This window comes from Perissodus microlepis, chromosome 14, assembly GCF_051167445.1.
Source record: "Perissodus microlepis isolate ML-2025 ecotype Zambia chromosome 14, ASM5116744v1, whole genome shotgun sequence".
NCBI classification, from domain to species: domain Eukaryota; kingdom Metazoa; phylum Chordata; class Actinopteri; order Cichliformes; family Cichlidae; genus Perissodus; species Perissodus microlepis.
In genome coordinates, this window is record NC_140474.1 from 12,365,920 (window position 1) to 12,384,243 (window position 18,324).

At 40.8% G+C, this 18,324-nt stretch overlaps 2 protein-coding genes across 2 annotated transcripts; both read left to right on the forward strand.

Moving 5' to 3' along the window:
• The first annotated feature begins 462 nt into the window (after window positions 1-462).
• Window positions 463-12,726, forward strand: samd4b (sterile alpha motif domain containing 4B). The gene is made up of 13 exons (XM_084950452.1): window positions 463-769; window positions 1,791-2,302; window positions 2,439-2,909; window positions 3,068-3,310; window positions 3,449-3,558; window positions 3,880-3,966; window positions 4,305-4,578; window positions 4,824-4,909; window positions 5,148-5,263; window positions 5,508-5,700; window positions 6,207-6,333; window positions 8,328-8,411; window positions 9,733-12,726. Exons 2-13 carry the CDS (start codon window positions 2,107-2,109, stop codon window positions 9,759-9,761), a joined length of 2,016 nt encoding a protein of 671 aa, XP_084806578.1. The 5' UTR covers window positions 463-769; window positions 1,791-2,106; the 3' UTR covers window positions 9,762-12,726.
• A 119-nt stretch (window positions 12,727-12,845) lies between these two features.
• Window positions 12,846-17,391, forward strand: socs9 (suppressor of cytokine signaling 9). Its single transcript, XM_084951329.1, has 2 exons — window positions 12,846-12,988; window positions 14,954-17,391. The coding sequence occupies exon 2, from the start codon at window positions 15,102-15,104 to the stop codon at window positions 16,737-16,739; it is 1,638 nt and encodes a 545-aa protein (XP_084807455.1). The 5' UTR covers window positions 12,846-12,988; window positions 14,954-15,101; the 3' UTR covers window positions 16,740-17,391.
• Window positions 17,392-18,324: the final 933 nt, after the last annotated feature.

An 18,324-nucleotide genomic window follows, 5' to 3' on the forward strand; every position in this document is an offset into this window, starting at 1 on the left:
AGCGACCACACACATAAGTGCAATACAGGAGCTTAGAAAGGCTCATCAAACAAGCACGTTAGGTTAATTTAATGGTTCTTAAACTCTGGTAGTGGCCCCACTGGTGGGACATAGAGCCACAGCAAGTGGGATTTGGACGACCAGAAGCTAAATATAGTTGAATTAATAAAAACACAAGTTATGTCATCAAAAAGTACCTTTTCTTCTGTCTTTAATAACTGGTACAAATGTGGGGAGTGGGCTGTGTCGGCGAGTGTGGTGTGAGGTTGTCTGTCTCTGTGATCAACTAGAGACCTGTTCAGGACGTTATGGGATAAGCAGCATTTCCCTCGCAGAGAAAACGTAAGAAAATGTATATATCTATCAGATAGATAATCCACCTCAGCCAGGGTCTTCTTCATATTTATAAGATTGTGGGCGGACATTAATATTACGTGCGTCGTGTAGACGTATGACGTTGTGCCCACGTCTTACGTCAACTTAAAATCGAAGTAGATTTATCCAGGCGTACACTCCTTATTTCTGTATTGTAACTAACATTTTTGTACATAAATTCTTTAACATAGTATGCTTAAAGCCACAGAGGCTCACCACTGTACAGGAACCTCCTTAAGGAGTACCACGCATGGGACCGAAAGCTACGCTTCTCAGCTAAGCTAACGTTGCTGCATCTTTTAGCAAAACTTGCTAGCTAAGAAGCTAACGCTACCGTCGAGCTAGCTATGCATTACTACTAGCCTAGCCCGCTAACCAGTGACAACTGACAAAGGTAAACAACAAATCTTTTGAGTCTCTTCAGTTTAAATCGTCACCTGAGTAACTTAATCTTGCTATCTGGCTAAAACCTCTGGCCGATCAGAATAGCGTTTTAACATTCTCGTTTTTACCGCTAAGACTGAAGTACGAGGCGGAGAAAAGGGGCAGCAACAGCGTCAACGAAAAACAATACAAATCTCGATCCCTCATCACAGACTAGGCCAACCGAGCTAACTCAGCTAACCGCTATTTAATGCTTAGCTGCCGGGTGTAATATTCGTCTGTTTTAGTCTAAGAAACCCTCGCAGCAAAGTGAGAACCGGAGCTTTCAGCCGAGCACCCAGCTTTGTTCATAAAATCAACATTATAGCTCATACTGTTACAGGTGATACCGTTTGCAGTGCTGGGAGTTAGCAGTTTTGACATGTAACTGAAGTTACCCTTGCTCGTTAGTGATTACATGTCTGCGATTCATTTTCTCTGTAAGAGAAAGCAGTATTAGTTTCTGTAAAAAAGAGTTATTATTCACTTATGTTCTTTGAATAGCAGACTTTTTTTGCTCTACGTTTTACTGACCCAGTCTCTTATTGATAATTGTGTTGACACACCTTTTGTGAATGACTCGTCTGTATAATGATGCTATGACTTAAGAAGCATAGACCTGGGAGAGGTCTTTATAATGCCTATGATATAGCAGTAGTCTGTTTTATTTGCACTTTGTGCCATAGTCTCTGATTAATGATCATGATATAAGATTAGACCCTCATTGTCAGTTATTTTTTCCTCTCCCTGAGGTTGATGATCCATTGGCATGATCTAACAGAGTCATTACTGTTACCTTGTTTGCAAGGTTGAGGCAATAGATTACTCAACTGCCTTATTTTAACATAAGCTACTTCTGGCTGCTCCCTTGCAGTGATGTTACATTTAAGAAGTTTTTCCTTGTATGCGATTTTAGAATTAATGTGACAGTTCACCGAATGTCTAGTTTAAGTATGCAATGTGGTTTGCTTTCTGTGTTTGTTTTGTTATAGGGTGCAGATGATCCAGAACACGCCGGAATGAAAAAAATATTTTCCTGTTTTTGTGATTAGCCACTACAGTTGACACTCACTTTCAGTCTAAAGACATCCTGTGAAAAATCCACGCCACATCCCTCGCTGAAGTTTCTCCTGCATCTGAACCATGTGAGGGTCCCTCGGTCCAGTCTGAGGGGAATCCCAGGACTGTTGAAAATACAACCCCGCTGTGCGGGGCTGGACTCAACCCATCTGTGTCTGAGAGAGCAGCCTTTCCTGTAGCCCGCTCCCTGTTGGCACATTCGTTTTCTCCTTACCAAGGAGACGCGCCATGATGTTCCGAGACCAGGTAGGTATCCTCACAGATTGGTTCAAAGGCTGGAATGAGTGTGAACAGACAGTGGCGCTGCTGTCCCTCCTGAAAAGGGCATCCCGCACCCAGGCTCGCTTTCTACACATCTGCCTTGAACACTGGCTGGCAGACTGCACTGACATCCACATCCTTGAAGCTGAGGCCAACAATGCAGGTAGCTGAGAGCTTAAGTGTCCTTTATTATTAATTACTTTATAATTACAGCCATATTAATTGTTTTTCTAAAATGAAAGACAGCATATATTAAATAATAAAATGTTAATCACATGTAAAAATCTATTTGTCGTTAGCAATTGTCAGCCAATGGCACCAGGAACCAAAAGAGAAAGTGGTCTCCTTGCTGTTGTCCCATCTGCCTCTGCTGCAACCACGTAATAGTGAGGCCAAATGTGAGTACATGAAGCTGCTGCAGAAGGTTTTGAGTCACACTATTGAGAGTAGCCTGTTTGTGGAAGAAAGCAGGCAGCTGCTATCTTATGCCCTCATCCACCCTGCCACCACACTGGATGACCGCACATCTCTCGCCATGTGGCTGAACCACCTGGAGGAGCACCTTTCCAGTGGGTATACACCACGTGCTCCATCCAGCCCCTACCACCCACGCCAAGGCTCAGATGAGTGGCCCAGTTCTGCAGAGTCTCTGGACCCCGGCCTCGTTTGGCACGACAAGTCTCCTTCATCCAGCACACCTTCAGCAGGCCAGAACGGACACATGTCATTCCCAGGCGGGATGTCCTCACCTATTAACAGCAATAATACAGGTAATATTTGTCATTCAACTCTCATTTTTCATCTTTTGGGAAAACATAAAGAAGAAGTGGTTTAATAAAAGCATGAGTTATCAGTCATGAGCATATCAACTATGTTTTACAGTTTTGTTTTTTGTTGTTGCTCATATCTGAAATGTTTCCCTTTCCAGGCCTTTGTGGGCAGATGCAGCCCAGCCCTCAGAAGAAGTCCATGTCCATTATTTCTTCCAGTCCCCAGGCTTGTGGGTCTGAGTGGGTTAGCCAGGATGATGCAGTGGGCCGGCAGAACTTTATTCCGACAGATCACGCACCCCTTTCGCCCCAGAGCAGCGTAGCTTCTTCAGGCAGTGAGCAGACAGAAGAACAAGGCTCGGTTCGCAACACCTTCCAGGAGGATGGTAGTGGCATGAAAGGTCAGAGTTCTTTACCTAACCAGTCCAAGAGCACTCCAAGCTCTGGTAAAAGCCATGCACAGCCAACAGCTGGGGTGATTTTAAGCCAAAATATAATGTGACTTTTTTGTAACTTTTTCCCCCCCCTTTTTGTACTAGATGTTCCTGCATGGTTGAAGAGTCTCCGCCTTCATAAATATGCATCACTTTTCTCCCAGATGACCTATGAGGAGATGATGATTCTCACAGAGCAGCACCTGGAGTCACAGGTTTTTAAGCCTCCTTTTTGCATACGCTGGCACCAGGCTTTGATTATTCTACACTCCTTATCAATTGTGAACATTATTGTCCTCAAACCTGATGATACATCAGCTCTCAATGAGGCATGAAATTAAACAACGCACCCTACAGTTATATCGACCCAGTCGCACATACAAATGGTGCGATTTTGCCTCTGCCCCTTGGCTTTAATGAAACAGATGGTGATTAGGTCTGTTATTTAGTAACTGTATAAATTGCCCAGTGTTCCCTCAAGAAATGACTTTCCTGCTTCTTATGCCATCTTGCTATTTTCTCTCTCTCCTTTTTAGAACGTCACTAAAGGAGCACGACATAAGATTGCCTTGAGTATCCAAAAACTGCGAGAGAGGCAGAGTGTGCTCAAGTCTTTAGAAAAGGTAATTCAAATTGGATAATATTTTTCTCAAGCTAAAAAAAAAATAGCAGTGGTGCTTTGTCTTGATGAATTTTCAATTGCACTGATCGAGTATGTACTTGGTGACAATCATGTGATTTAGCTCCATTGGGAAATTCCCAGTCTGCTTGTTGGCATAGAAACATGGAGGAGGGCTGGTAGGAATTCAGTGTCTTCCTGTAAGACATTTCAGTGGAGCAAATGTTTGCTTTGCTACAGCCTAAATCTGGATTTCCAACTTGGAAATCAATCTTTCCGCTCACAACAGCACCCGTAAAACTTAAGCTATCATATGACAGTGATGTCGTCATCTCTTGTCAGGATATTTTGGAAGGGGGAAACCTACGTAATGCCCTCCAGGAGCTGCAGCAGATCATCATCACACCTATTAAGGCCTACAGTCCACCCACTGCAGCACAGACTGCTTCAGACACCACCACCTCACCTTCAGATTCTACAAAAACAGGAACGGATAAAGAGCCGGCCCCAGAGGGCTTCCAATCCAACAATCCACCTCCCTGTGATGGAGATTCCTCAGGTGCACCCATCTCAGATGGTGACATTGCTGGACAGTTCACTCGTGTTATGGGTAAAGGTAAGAATACAGTAGAGGTTTTACGGAGTAGATGAAGGTTGCTTATTAGATTGGTGGCCAAGTTCTTATTGGAATCTCTCTTACAACTTTCTTATAAAAGCTATGAATTTAGATTTCATACCCAGGTCAGGATATTGTATAAAACAAAAATACTTAGAATAATCCATTTTCACCAACCCCCATTAACAGAGATCAGCAGGTATCACTCACACTGAAGGGTACTGTGGCTTTTTTCCCCCCTTCAGTTTGCACCCAGTTGCTGGTGTCAAGGCCAGATGAAGAAAATATCAGCTGTTACCTTCAGCTAATTGAGAAGTGTCTGACACATGAGGTAAGAAACTGAAGATGAAGCTTTTTCTCTGTTTGCTCATATATGTGTGGATGCAGTTGTAAATGGAACTTGTGACAACCTTAAAACAAATATAATGCCTTTAAAAAGATCTTTTTAAAAAATCTTGCCTGTTTCTTTCTCGAACTGAAAAATAAATACAGATTCCAAATGCATTTCCAGAAATCCTGCTAATACTTTGTTCATTATTTCACTCCTTTTTGCTGTCTTGTTTTGACAGGCTTTCACAGAAACTCACAAGAAAAGGCTGGTCTCCTGGAAGCAGCAGGTCCTCAAACTACTCCGCCTGTTCCCTCGGAAAGCTATGCTGGACATGCCTGGGTACCGTCAGAAAGGGTGAGAGTGCTGGCCTTCTTTTACCTTTGATCTTCCTCTTTAGCAGAAGAGCTGTCACATCAGTTTATTGTGATTCTGGATTCGTCTCTGTTATCTGTTAGCTTGATTTTCTTTCCCTTCTTTTTAGTGTCCTCTTTTCCTAATTGAAATTGCTGCTGTCATTTCTTAAGAAATGGCTGTAATAGTTCAACAATCCTTATAATTTCTAAGGCATGTTTCTCTGGTGTTTGTTTTGCTACTCCAGCTGGACCTATGGGTCCAACTCCCTCCCCACAGCAGGTTCTGTAAGTGGAGGTGTAGGGCGGCGCGGCCAAAGGCAGTTCCAGATGACCCCTCGTGGACTTCCAGCTGGACGCATGTGTCTCCCAGCTGGTATTGGGGGAGCTTCTCCACGGCACACTCTCACTAGTCCTGCGCTGACAGGACAGGGTAGACAAGTCAGTATTTTAAATGTTATAATTATATTATGACATCAAGTTGTAACATGCATTACTAATTTTAACTTCTATACAGATTAGATGTCCTACAAAACAATCAAATATTAAAAGATTTAATGACTTAAAACCAGTTGTTCTCAAACTGTAAACCCCACTGGTGACAAATAGTGAGCTAAGTGGTGTAGAAATGACCCAGAAAAAAATAGTGGAACAAAGTTCAATTAATATGAATTCTGTGTAGGGTAAATTTGAATAGTTTTGTGTGAAGGTATTGGCCAGTATGAAGCACGTTAAAACAGTCATAATACATCTTTGTTCTGAAAGCATAAAAACTCCCCCCAAAAAGAGGTTTAATCAATACAGATTTGACAGTAAAACTGGTTTCATAGTTTTATATAATTTGAGTGTTTTTATTTGAGAACCTAGCTGAAGGTTTAAGAAACTTTGCCAGTTTTCCTGGATAATTGATGTTTGTGTAAGGAGAACTTGTGTTTTCCAATATATAGAGCCTGTGGTTTGCCAACCCTGGAGGCAGTAACAGCATGCCAAGTCAGAGTCGCAGCTCTGTACAGCGGACCCACTCGCTCCCTGTCCACACTTCCCCACAAACCATGCTCATGTTCCAGCAGCAAGGTATATATATATATACACTAACCCACAAACTGTCATAGTGCTTGTTTAATGTACCACATTCTGTGCCAACATGTAAACACAACCTTCTTGACATCTTGGGATTCCTGTTTACACTTTATAACACCTAGTTTTACCTACATGTTCTGAAAGTATTTTTTTAAGTGCCTAACTGGAAATGGCTATTGGAATATTTGAAAGCTCTGGGTCTCAGTCTGAGTTTTGCAAGTAGAACAAGCTACACAACCTCTGTGAAAAAAAAAAAGCAAAAAAAAAAAGCAATGAATTGGTCAGATGCCAGAATGGAGAGTGTCTCTCCCTCTGTGCCAAGGACAAACTAACAAGACGGCTTAGCAGCATGTTGCAGAAAACAATCTGTCGCCTTGTATAGTATACATAACCTTTTGGTTGCCTTGTTTTGTGTGCCAGATGCCAGACGTGAGCATTGCAAATTTACCTGTAATGGATCTGTCGTGTTTTAGCAGTGTCAGCTTCGGATATTTCCATAAAGGAGTGTGTGAAAGCCAGAAATGTATAGTTCCACAGTCATGAACTCAGTATGGTTGTAGTTTCAGTGTCTACACTCACGCAGTTTCATATTCTTGTATGCTTAATAACGCAAAGAAACAAAAACCTGAAAAATACAGCATTTCTAATTGACTGAGTCCAAATCTGAATCTGCTTTAAGATTGTGTTGCATTTTTTAAACGATCGATTGAATAAATGTTGGAAATATTTAATTGCAAACTAAAGCTTGGTCCTGCACAACAGACCATGTTTCCTAATTTACTGCACTTCAGGCAGCTTACTGCTTATGAACAGAAGTGTTCCTGAACTGCTGACCTTGTTATGTTTGTGATTCAATGCTTAAATCTGTATTTTCAATATAGTGGCATCTACAGTGATCTGCCTCTGACTTTCCTCTTATGGCATGTTGTTTTTGTTGCACGCTCTTCCTACACTTCATTTAGTGTAACAACATGCTTGCATCCATACATCATACACCTTATTTTTCATTTCTAGCTTTAGCATAACCAGTCAAAGCAAAATAAGGTGTTAAAACATACATGCAAGTAAAAAGGGTGTGTGAAAGCAGACAGAATTATACAGCATGATGGTAGGACTCTCAGATATAAACCTTTTTATTCTTTTGGTTTAGTTTTGTTCCTCAGTACAGAGGCAAAACAAAACTATTGTAGCATAATATGTTCTTTGAGTATCCCAGAGGATTCCTTATAAAGCTGTCTAGACATCACTGTCAGCCAAACACCTAAATGCCTTTGTGGAAGTTCAACTTTCAAGCTCTGTTTTACTTCTTCTCAGACCAGTATTGTACTATCGATCATGTCTTTATTCTCTTGAAACCGATTGAAATTTACATCAGAACTTACATCAGAATACATCTAAAGCTTTGCAGTCACAGTCTGCTTTTTTAAGTAAGTGAAATGCTAACTGATGTAAGAAAGAAAAGAGGATTGCAAAGGCAGACCTATATCTCACTCGAGTTAAAACCCCCCAACTGTTTGTAAGTATAAATTACATTTCATTAAACACTTTTAAAAATACAGTAAAATGATGTTAAACCTTAGACTTTTACACCATTTATACAAATTCTTGTGCCAGTTACCTCCATTTTTCGTAATGTTCATAGTGTTTAATTTGGTTGAAACTGACTATCTGTAGATATGCCTTGTGTTGTTTGTTTAGAAAACAGAACTACTCCCTTTAGTGTTACTCACTTCAATTTTAGATTACAGCACCAAGGTGAGCTGAGCATTAGCAACATTGTGATGATTATTCTTTTGCACACAGTAGCCACATGTGCACATTGTGTTTCAATAATGTAATCTAAATGTGAGTCAGGCAGATTAATCTGCGTTAATGCAGATTTTATATACAAATGTTTTTTTTGTTTGTTTGTTTTCTAAATTTAGTGTAGTGACAGTATGTCATTTCCTAACATTCCTGTGGACTAATAGTTTTATTCATTTCCTCAGAATGCCAAGTTCCAGGTGCTGACCTGGAGATCAACCCTACGCTGGAATCACTGTGCCTCAGTATGACAGAGCATGCCTTAGGGGGTAAGTGTCAGCAACTTTAAATGGGACACTGGTTGGCAAACGTGTACACAGCTTTCAGCTAGAGCAGAAGAGCAAGAAGAGCAGGGGTGGACAGCCCACGATCCCCTTAACTGTCACTCCTGCAAGCTTTAAAAAACAAAATAAAACAAAAAAAGATGTAATCCTTCTTAATCTGCAGCTTTTTTTCTTTTATTGTTTGGTAGGAAGAGCTTAATAGATCTTTTGATATTGAAGGTTGCTGACCCAAGAACTAGTCAAATGGGAGAAAAAGAGCCCTTTAAACGAAAGACAGTGTAAAAAATGGATATACCCAGAGAAGTTTTTACTATTGTTTTTTCAGCCACAAGCTACCTTACATGCTTCACAGGGTCAAATTTTACTTTATCAGCTAATGCTAGCAGGCTTGATTAGAATGTTGCATCTATAAACTGTATGGGTGCAACTCAGACACACATTTGAGGTAATTAGTGCCAAGTAAGACTAATAAAAAACTAGAATTTCACTCACCAAAACTGAAATAAAAGAAGCCATAACATTAGTCAGATAATCCACTGAAAAGGCTCCAACAGCATAGACACAGTGAACAGTAGTGGATGAGGCCTAGCAGACTTGATCAGCTCCAGCTGCCTGTGGCAGGACACCTGTCTGTCAGAGTGGCCACACCCCTGACTCAGTTATTCAAGTGGATGAGTTACAAAAGAATTCACCCCATTTAGAGTGGGATCAAAGCCAGATTGTTTTATGGTTATTAATTCTGTTTGACATTTTAACACGGGGGGTCTGTGCAGTGCTCTATTTGGAAGAGAAACTCGAGTAGCAATTAGAGGAACTGCACTGCCACTTCTATGTTGGCTTAATTTTTAAGCTCTGGAGGTTGCACCTGTGTTTCAACATCAGTAGCTCTGTATAATTGTCCAGTATTGTGGTTGTAAATAATTTATGAGATGGATGAATTTTGGAAAATTTTATATTTTCATTCCTTTAACTGATGCGGCTAAAGTTATGTTCTGTTTTGGCTTTGTATATCTTATAACAAGGATGCATAAAGGGCCTGAGGGCCAGAAGCAGCATAAATCTTAATAGAAATCTGCAGATTGTCTGTATACTGGATAGTATGTGTTAAATCAGTGATACTGCAAGACAGAAGCCAATTTAAATTTCATAGGATTTAGTGTTTTTAATTTTCTTAATGTTACTAATATATGTATCTAACAGTAAGTTTAGCAGCAGGACAGTGACATGCCCCTTCAGCGATGCCATGCTTATCAGATTGTGATTATAAATGTAATGTACCTTAACGTGTCTCTGTTCTACCCCTCAGATGGAACAGACCGGACTTCAACAATATGAAAAGAAGAAAGGAAAAATACACTTCATTTGAGGCCTATTCAGTTCCTCATCACCCAGCACAAAGATAAACGTATGCTTCAGAAAAACAGGCAAAGCAGTCACTACAAAATGACAAAAAAACTGTGTATATGTTCTCTAATATTTTTGTACGTTATTATATACAACTAAGTTTATTAAAAATGGAATACAGATGATTATTATATTGCAGGACAGAGAAAAAAAAGGTTAACTGTGCAAACTGCTCCGTGTCACCTGCAGGACTGTGGCATGATCTGCAGAGGCTCAGTTTGCCGTTGTGAGAGAAAAACAGTAGATTGGTGCTTTCATAAAGGGGTTCCGCCCTATGAGTTACTCTTCTTTTCCTTCTGCCTTGGAATAAGGCTTTCTATCCAAAACACACTGACAGCAACAGCCTCTGCACCATATAATGTGTAGATTCTGAAGATTTCCAGCCAGAGTTAAGGCACTTTTAATAAATGAACTTTGATATTAGGCACTAAATGGTATTTGGCTCAATTACACACTTACTGAGGTTCCCCTTGTAGTCAGGTGCTGATATACAGACACCAGTATGCTTTCTAGCCACCGTAATCATTCTTTAACCTGTGATAGCTGGGGCTTTTGTTGGTTGAAACTTGGTCAGCTTTCCTTGGTTCTTTTTGTCGTCTCTAACGAGCATGTTTTTGTGTCAAAGGAAGGAGAGAGATGACCAAAAGGCTTGAAGAACAGCTTGTAATTCAACCACAGGTTTATCCTTTGTCTTGGTTGTTTTTCCCCTGAACATGTAGTCAAAATAGAAGTGACTCTCCTCCTCTAAACGTCTACCAAGCCAAAGAGAAGGGTTGTGTGACTGTCAATTTGAGAAAGACATTTATAGTGAAATGGTATACTATTTTTTAAAAAAAGAACAGCGGTTTAAAGAATTTATGCCAGCTGCAATTTGTCTCTGTTATTTTATGCCCTACTACATAAATGATGATGAATCTCATTTTGTGCCGAGGAATCCCCAGAGGGGTGAGTAAGGGCTGTGAGGTTTGTACTGTGTGAGAGCTGATTTGATATTGAATTGATAAAAGCAAGAAGCGCAGAGTGTTTTCAATTTACAGTCTAATGCCAGGCGAGAAAACTAAATGAAACCCATCTCAACCCTCTGGCCCCCTTATAATTGGCTTTGGAAAATGAAGCTTGATCTCATAATAAATGCTATGGAGCACAGCGCCTCACCCTCGCAGTGCCCTCTTCCTCAAATGGCCAATGTGATGATTTGATGAATCATACTTTTCAAGGTGCTTGACGATGTCCATCTTTTTTCTGTTTGTGTCTCAGTGTGTTTCAGTCTCAGAACCCTAACATTATCATGTGGTATCAGTGTTGAATCAAAAACTGTCTTATACAGCCTCTGTCTGTGAATGTGGCAGAGCCGGAGGTGCATGTACGTGTAATATGGTCTTAACTTTTGGATCACTTTTGGTTGCAACATAAGGCAGGGATAACCATTCAAATTATTATTTCATCAAAAATAGGTCTGTCTAGTAAAGATGGTTATTTACAGATATCTTTTTTTCAATTGTATTTTTTACTCTCCCTTGATATTGATAACTTATGCTTATTTTCTATAATCGCATGTTTTGCCACACTAATACCGCACTGTTGTAGATAGAGGGCATGGTGGTTGATGGTGCCCAGTGTCACCGGAGAACAGAAATCTTGCAACTAATGTTGTATGTTTATATCGCCTAAATGTCACTGTTTACATCTCTCTGGGATGATGCCAGATTCATGTTCTGTGATGTCATGCATAATCCATTGTCTCACAATCTAACACATTAAAGAACTGAAGCCTTCTCACACCTGAGCAGGCTGGGTAGATCCCAAAAGCAAGTCTTCTACCCCCCCAATCCGTGGACTCCATATGAGTTGCAGTAGTGGGTTTTTTTTTTTTTTGTTTTTTTTGTTTGTTTTCAAAGGTATAACTATATGAGGCACTTAACGGCTCATTTTTTTTGTTTTGTTTTGTTTTTGGTCATGTGGTGGTGAGAAAGAATTGTTTCTCAAACCTTGTGATTAAACTGTTTAGCTGTCATGTTCTCATAAACTGTTTATGTGGTGCCTGAAATTCTCGCTCCAGCATCCTCAGCTTTTGTTTTAATAATGGTCATGAGAAGCATTCTAGTCATAGATTTCTTCAGAGCAGGCTCTTGGAATTATCTGACTTGTTAAAAGCATCACACTCATGCCCGCAAAGGACTTTAGTGAGTTAGCAATGGTGGCTTTAAGACTTCTTTCTTTTATTTTTAACTCTTCACTATCCTGTATACCAACTATGTTGTTGCAGATGGCTCAGATTATCCTTCTCATGGCCTCTGTTGCTTTGGACAGCCTACTTGTTACTTCAAATAGACACAGAGGTACAGTGCTGCAGATTTCTACAAGAGTGTGTGTGCGTGTGTGTGCGTGTGTGTTTATAAAGATGATGCAGCAGGGGGGTGACAATGCTTTTCTGAGCCACATAATCATGATGTGATTATGAGTAAACTGAACACTAATAACTGGCCAAGGAATATGTTTACTCCATGTTTACATTCCAAGATGCGTGATATTAGTTGAGAAATGCATGTATTAGTTTCAGGCTGGTGTATTTTAACATGCCACGCACCCACTACGGAGGTACAGAGCCTGTGTCGCATGGAGACGTCTACCAAGTGGTCCTGAGACCATGTTCATGTCCCAGCATGGTTTTATTATTGAATTAATGTAGCCCACGAGCTGCATATATCTATCTTGTACCAGTTATATTTAATTCTAAAACTCTCCCCCAACTTTTTCTAATGTTTTATGAACCTTTTTGCATCACATGCTTACACTCTACTTTTTTACTGTCACTCATATGTGAATGGTCTGAAATGCAACATCCGTCGGATCATTGACAGTCCAAATAAAGAGGTTCAGTTCTTTTGCAAATTAACTTGTGGTCTGTGTTTGTGTCTGTTATTTATTTATTTATTTATATAAGGCTTCGGGAAACTTGTGAGTCGCTTTTAAGATGCTCTTGTGTTGAAAGAGTGGCCGCATTGATGCCGCAGAGTACGTTTTTACTTCCGGGTTGCGCGGTTCTCGCAGTTCATCAAGCTAATGCGAGCTAGTCATCTCGCTGTTAATAACGGCTTTAGTTTAAATAAGAAGAAACAACGTCTGTTTGCTCTGGGAACTTGATTGCAACTTCTTAGGTATGTTCAACATGTGTGTTGTGGCCGTATAAGACCGATGTAAATGTCTGTAGGCAAGGCAAAGACCTTCCTACCGCAGAAAAGTAGAGTTAGCGGATGGCTAGCTGTGCTTAACATGTATCAACACTGAACAGCTGTCGGCTAACAATGTTAGCTTGTTAGTTCTTGCTTAGTGTATTTCACGCTGCATAAATGATTAAGTACTTAATTTGGCTGGTAAATTTACATCTTTAACGACGATTGAGGTCGGCTCAGTTGTAGAGTTACAAGTTCGTAAATCTTTACTTTTAAGTCGATCATCCCCGGTGTCTCGATAATAGCGGGTGGTGTGATTTGTGAGGACAGAGCTCGATCCCAGATAATACTGCTGCCCCTGGTCGGTTTGTTAAAACTGTTTCAGTTTTAACATTTCTATAAGTTGCCGAGACACTAACGTTAAAAAAAGTTTATTGCTGTTTAAGAATGGTATAAAGCTTTGTTCATAAAACATTTTCAGAAGTTGTGTCACAGAGTGCTTTTCAAGGAAGTGCTTTACAAGACATCTAATCAAATAAAAGGAAGCCTAATGCAGGGAAGAGAAAGTGGGTGTTTTTACCATTAGTCAACCTTCATGTGAAATTTCATATCTAAATGTTTCTAAAAGCCAGCTCCTCTAACAAGACAGGACATAAGACATGGGGGCAACAGCTGGAGCCTAATTGAATTAAACATAAGAAAATCTAAACATGGGTGTAAAAATGAAAGCATGAATTACAATCCAAAATAGTCACTAATATTAATAAAATGATTTATCTGTCATTCTTTGTTTAATTTATCTTGTCTATGCTGTACATAGCGGGACAGCCACAGAAGTACATTCACAAAGCCCCTGGAAAGCATTGCTGACCGTGGCCAACAAACTTGAACTTTTTCTGCCCCACTTCAGATGTCAAAACAATCTTAATATCGCAAGCCCTGTAATTAAAAAAAAAAAAAAAAAAAGTATATTACTATTACCTAGCAAAAAAGGGACCCACATTGAATTTTGCTTGAAGCTGTGAGCAACAAATAAATAATTAAATAACTTTAGGTTTGTGTAATATTTTTCACCTTGTTGACCACTCAAAGTCTTAAGAATTGCCGCAACTCTGTTACTGGAAACAATGCAATGGATTTTGCCTTGTGTTGCTGTACAAACTGCATAACAACATAATTTCTAGTTTACCTTCAGGCATCTCTTTCTCCACTATGTTCTGCAAAGGGAAAAGAACTTTTAACTGCACTTGTTCGATAACAGTCCATTATCAGCCAACCGATTCATTGGCTCTATTTAGATGGACTCTGATATCAGTTCTGCTGAAAGCTGTGATATGCTAAAATTCACACTGGACAGAAAAATCAGAGGTCACAAAACTTAGAAAGCAGTTTAGCTCTTCAAAATTTGTTGTTAGTACTTCTCCTTTAGTTCCTCAATCATGTGTTGTTATGTGTTATTCGTGTATTCTTTTGTAATATGTATTCTACTCCCAGTACGCACACCTCTGTGTACTCATCTGATGTCATAGAAACTCAAGATTTCTTAATGTTAAAAAGACTCTCTTGTGCAGTCTAACAATACCATAAACCAACATTTGCCCTGTATAGTTTTTTCCTCCTCTTTTCTCTACCTAAGATTCAAGTCTGAGTTAAAAAAAAAAAAAAAAGAAAAGAAAAAAAGAACTGTAGGTTAATCAATAATGAAAATGTCAGTCTCGGCTCTAGAGTCAACACCTTTCTAAAACAATTTAAACAAAAATAAACCTTAGATTTCAACACAGTGAAATTCTGAGAATTGCTATTGTGTTGGATTGCATCAGTTTTATATGAGCATTTGAAATAAACTGGCAACAAAGTCTGCGCCACCAGAATTTTGACATTATGTTATCTATAAATATTCCATAAGGTTGAAGCTGAGCTTTGAACAGAGTTTTCTTTTTTGTTTTTCAGGCATTGTAAAGTCTGTATGGCCACTATACATGGATGGTGAGAGTGACCTGTCAGGATGTGGATGGAAATCATTTGCTGAAAGATAACTGTAATTAGCTGTTCCTTGGAAATTTCCTGGATTGGGGAAACCGTCTCCACATATTCCGTCATGTCATTACCAAAGGAGTCAGGGAACCGAGGAAAAGATCGAGAGAGGGGGGCTCGTCCCAAGGTGAGACAGAGCCGGTCAGAGGAGAGACGAGATGCAGGCGGTGGAAGGAAAGGAGGAAAGGGGAAGAAAAAAGGCCTTTCCTCCCACGACGCTGCGGCTGAGCGACCTGTCAGTGATGGCTTTGAGTATGGTGAGCTGTTGAGTGAACTGGAGACCAGAGACCAATCTTCCCCTTCCCCTCTGAGGGATAGTTGGAGATGGCAGGGCTTTGAAGTAGCTGCCTCATTACTAGGACAGGAACGAGTAACAGCAAGACCAACTCTGGGAGCGACTGGCTCTGCTGCAGAGTTACCCACATCTAGTGAAGGTGAGGGGAGAGGGTCAAGCAGCAGTCGCACTCTCAGGCAAAAAATCCAAGATGCAATGGGGCAGTGTTTCCCAATAAAGACACACACTGCAGCGGCACCAGCTCCACCGCCGCAGGCTCTTTCATCATCAAGTGCCTGTGGCTCCTCGAGGCGCAAGATCCATCTCAGTGAGTTGATGTTGGATGACTGCCCTTTCCCTGTAGGATCAGAGCTGGCTCAGAAATGGTATCTCATTAAACAACACACGGCCCCCATTACCCAGCCTCCCCTGCTAGATTCTACAGTAGTGTGCACTGCCCCAACTTCAGCCATGGCAGCTGCAGTGGAGGATGTGGATGACCGATTACGAGAGCGCAGGCGCATCAGCATTGAACAAGGGGTTGAGCCACCTCCCAATGCAGAGATCCACACATTTGAGGTTACAGCCCAAATTAACCCTCTCTACAAGCACGGCCCAAAGCTGGCTCATGGTATGAATGACTTAGCTGAGACTGACAGAACCTCCGTCCATCAGCAACAGCAGCTTCTTCTCCAAAGACAGCAGCAACACCAACTCCTCTTACAGAGCTGTTTGGACACTCTGGATGAAGTTGCAGCCTCAGCCTCTGCATCAGCCTCCGTCCACACCTGCGACGCTGTCTCCGACGCTTTGGTTGACCCGGACATAACTGCGACCAGCATGACCTCTGGAGAAATTCTTCCTCAGACTGAGCATCACAAATCTCACGATAGCTACCGCATTCACACTCAGATTGATTACATTCACTGTTTAGTTCCAGACCTGCTGCAGATCACAAACCTCCCATGTTACTGGGGAGTCATGGACCGCTACGAGGCAGAGACATTGCTGGAGGGAAAGCCTGAAGGCACCTTTCTACTGCGGGACTCTGCCCAGGAAGACTACCTCTTTTCAGTTAGCTTCCGCCGCTATGGCCGCTCACTACATGCACGTATTGAACAGTGGAATCACAACTTTAGCTTTGATGTTCATGACCCCAGTGTCTTCCACGCGCCCACAGTTACAGGACTGCTAGAGCACTACAAGGATCCCAACTCCTGCATGTTCTTCGAGCCCCTCCTGTCCAACCCCATCCACCGCACACAGCCCTTCAGCTTGCAGCACATCTGTCGAGCGGTCATTAGCAGCTGCACCACCTATGATGGCATTAATATGCTTCCCATTCCAAATGCTTTAAAAAAGCACCTGAAAGAATACCACTATAAACAAAGAGTACGTGTACGGCGAATGGATACCTGGTGGGAATGAAAAACAATAAAACACTGACTTAGAGAAACTTCCAAATACATTTTTAATGCAAGTCTCATTAAACTGAACTGAGAAGTGAGTCTTATTCTTCACTCCGTTTGGCTGTATTAACCTACACCACACTGTACTTATTTATTATATTCCTGCTGTACAGGTCTTAACAACTTGTACTAAACAACACCGATGAGGCAATATGTAATCTCACTGTTCTTGCACACTCAGTTCTTTATCCTCAAATTAAACAGACTTATTTAGATGTGTGTTGTTCACGGCTATCCTCACATATCATCTGTGTTTTCAAGTGTGACTAAGTCAGCTTAATTATCTAACGATGGGGGGGGGGGGGAGTCCTAGAGTGAAAGGAGATGATTATAATCAAGTTGTTCATCAGTCACGTGCTGAGAAGGTGAAACACGCACTGACAAGGTTTCTTTCTTGTAAGTGAGGTGCTGAAGTACAGCACGTCTGTGGTATTAATCATAATTGCCTACATAGCCCAGGGCTGATCATAAGGGATGACAGTTAGGTGCATATGCTACGTGGTCCTATTAAAGATGCAAAGGCTTGTCACTCACTGGATTTGATAATGTGCTCACATTAGTTTTTAGTTTAATTTTTACTTTTAACTGCAATTAAAGACTAACTAACATCCCGTGGTATCAGTCCTGTCTTTGCTGCAGTTATGTACAAGTATTCTTTTGCTGGTGTAGCTCCCGGTGCTTCTAGTGGAGACACTGGACGCGGTGAAACTAATTTGAAAATGTCCTCCTTCCAGGGAGTGAAGTAAAACACTCCATTTTCTTTTATACCTTTCTTTAGCACAGTGTGATTCCCCCCCCCCCCCCCCCCAAAAGTTTATTTTAAGTGTGCAAGTCTTATACTCAGATTCTAAACCTTTCAGCTTCAATCCTAAGCTGTTGGTTTCCCGTACAGTTAAATTGCTGCAGTCAGTGCTGGCAGTCTTCATTAGTTTAGTTAGGATTACATGTGGCTTGCATGAACCTGTCAGCCGCATTGTGATCAGAATGTAATTATAAAGCCCTGTGGTTTATGTACCTTATTTAGCCAAAACTCTGACTTTTGTGCATTTCCATAAGTCCAGAAGTTGAATCTGTTTTATACATTTTTCCCCTATGCATCTAATTGTGATGTGAAGGGAGAAAATTGATCTTGTTGCTATACTTCCTGCTGGGTGTATTTGAAAGAGGTAGGGTGTCTCCACACTAATCTTCCATTCCAGCAGTTCAATGACAAAATTACCATAATGAAGTAGCACTGGTGAATCTTAATTAACAGGGAGAATGATGGGAGATGGAATGAATTTGAGCTTTTTTCTGGGCTGACGTGAAGTCAGTTACCAAGACAAAAATCAGTACGCTCTAAAAGCTCTGCAAAGAGAAATCAGTCCTAAACTAAAACCCTTAAGGTGCTGAAAAAGGGAACAGCTTACAGTGTGTAAATCTACATGCTGGGGAAGAGTAGGGTCGTAAAGGCTATAGTGTAATAAATAAAATACAATGCTATGTAATGCATCTGTGTTGAATGCTCAGAAACACTGAAGTTTAAACATAAAAACAAATCACCA

What these genes read in the sequence shown, in the direction of transcription:
- samd4b (XM_084950452.1), top strand. Translation starts at nt 2,107, where the DNA reads ATGATGTTCCGAGACCAGGTAGGTATCCTCACAGATTGGTTCAAAGGC. An exon ending in CCTGGGTACCGTCAGAAAGG is followed by an intron (nt 5,264 to 5,507) that starts GTGAGAGTGCTG and finishes TTGCTACTCCAG; the next exon opens with CTGGACCTATGGGTCCAACT. An exon ending in TGACAGGACAGGGTAGACAA is followed by an intron (nt 5,701 to 6,206) that starts GTCAGTATTTTA and finishes TCCAATATATAG; the next exon opens with AGCCTGTGGTTTGCCAACCC.
- socs9 (XM_084951329.1), top strand. Translation starts at nt 15,102, where the DNA reads ATGTCATTACCAAAGGAGTCAGGGAACCGAGGAAAAGATCGAGAGAGG.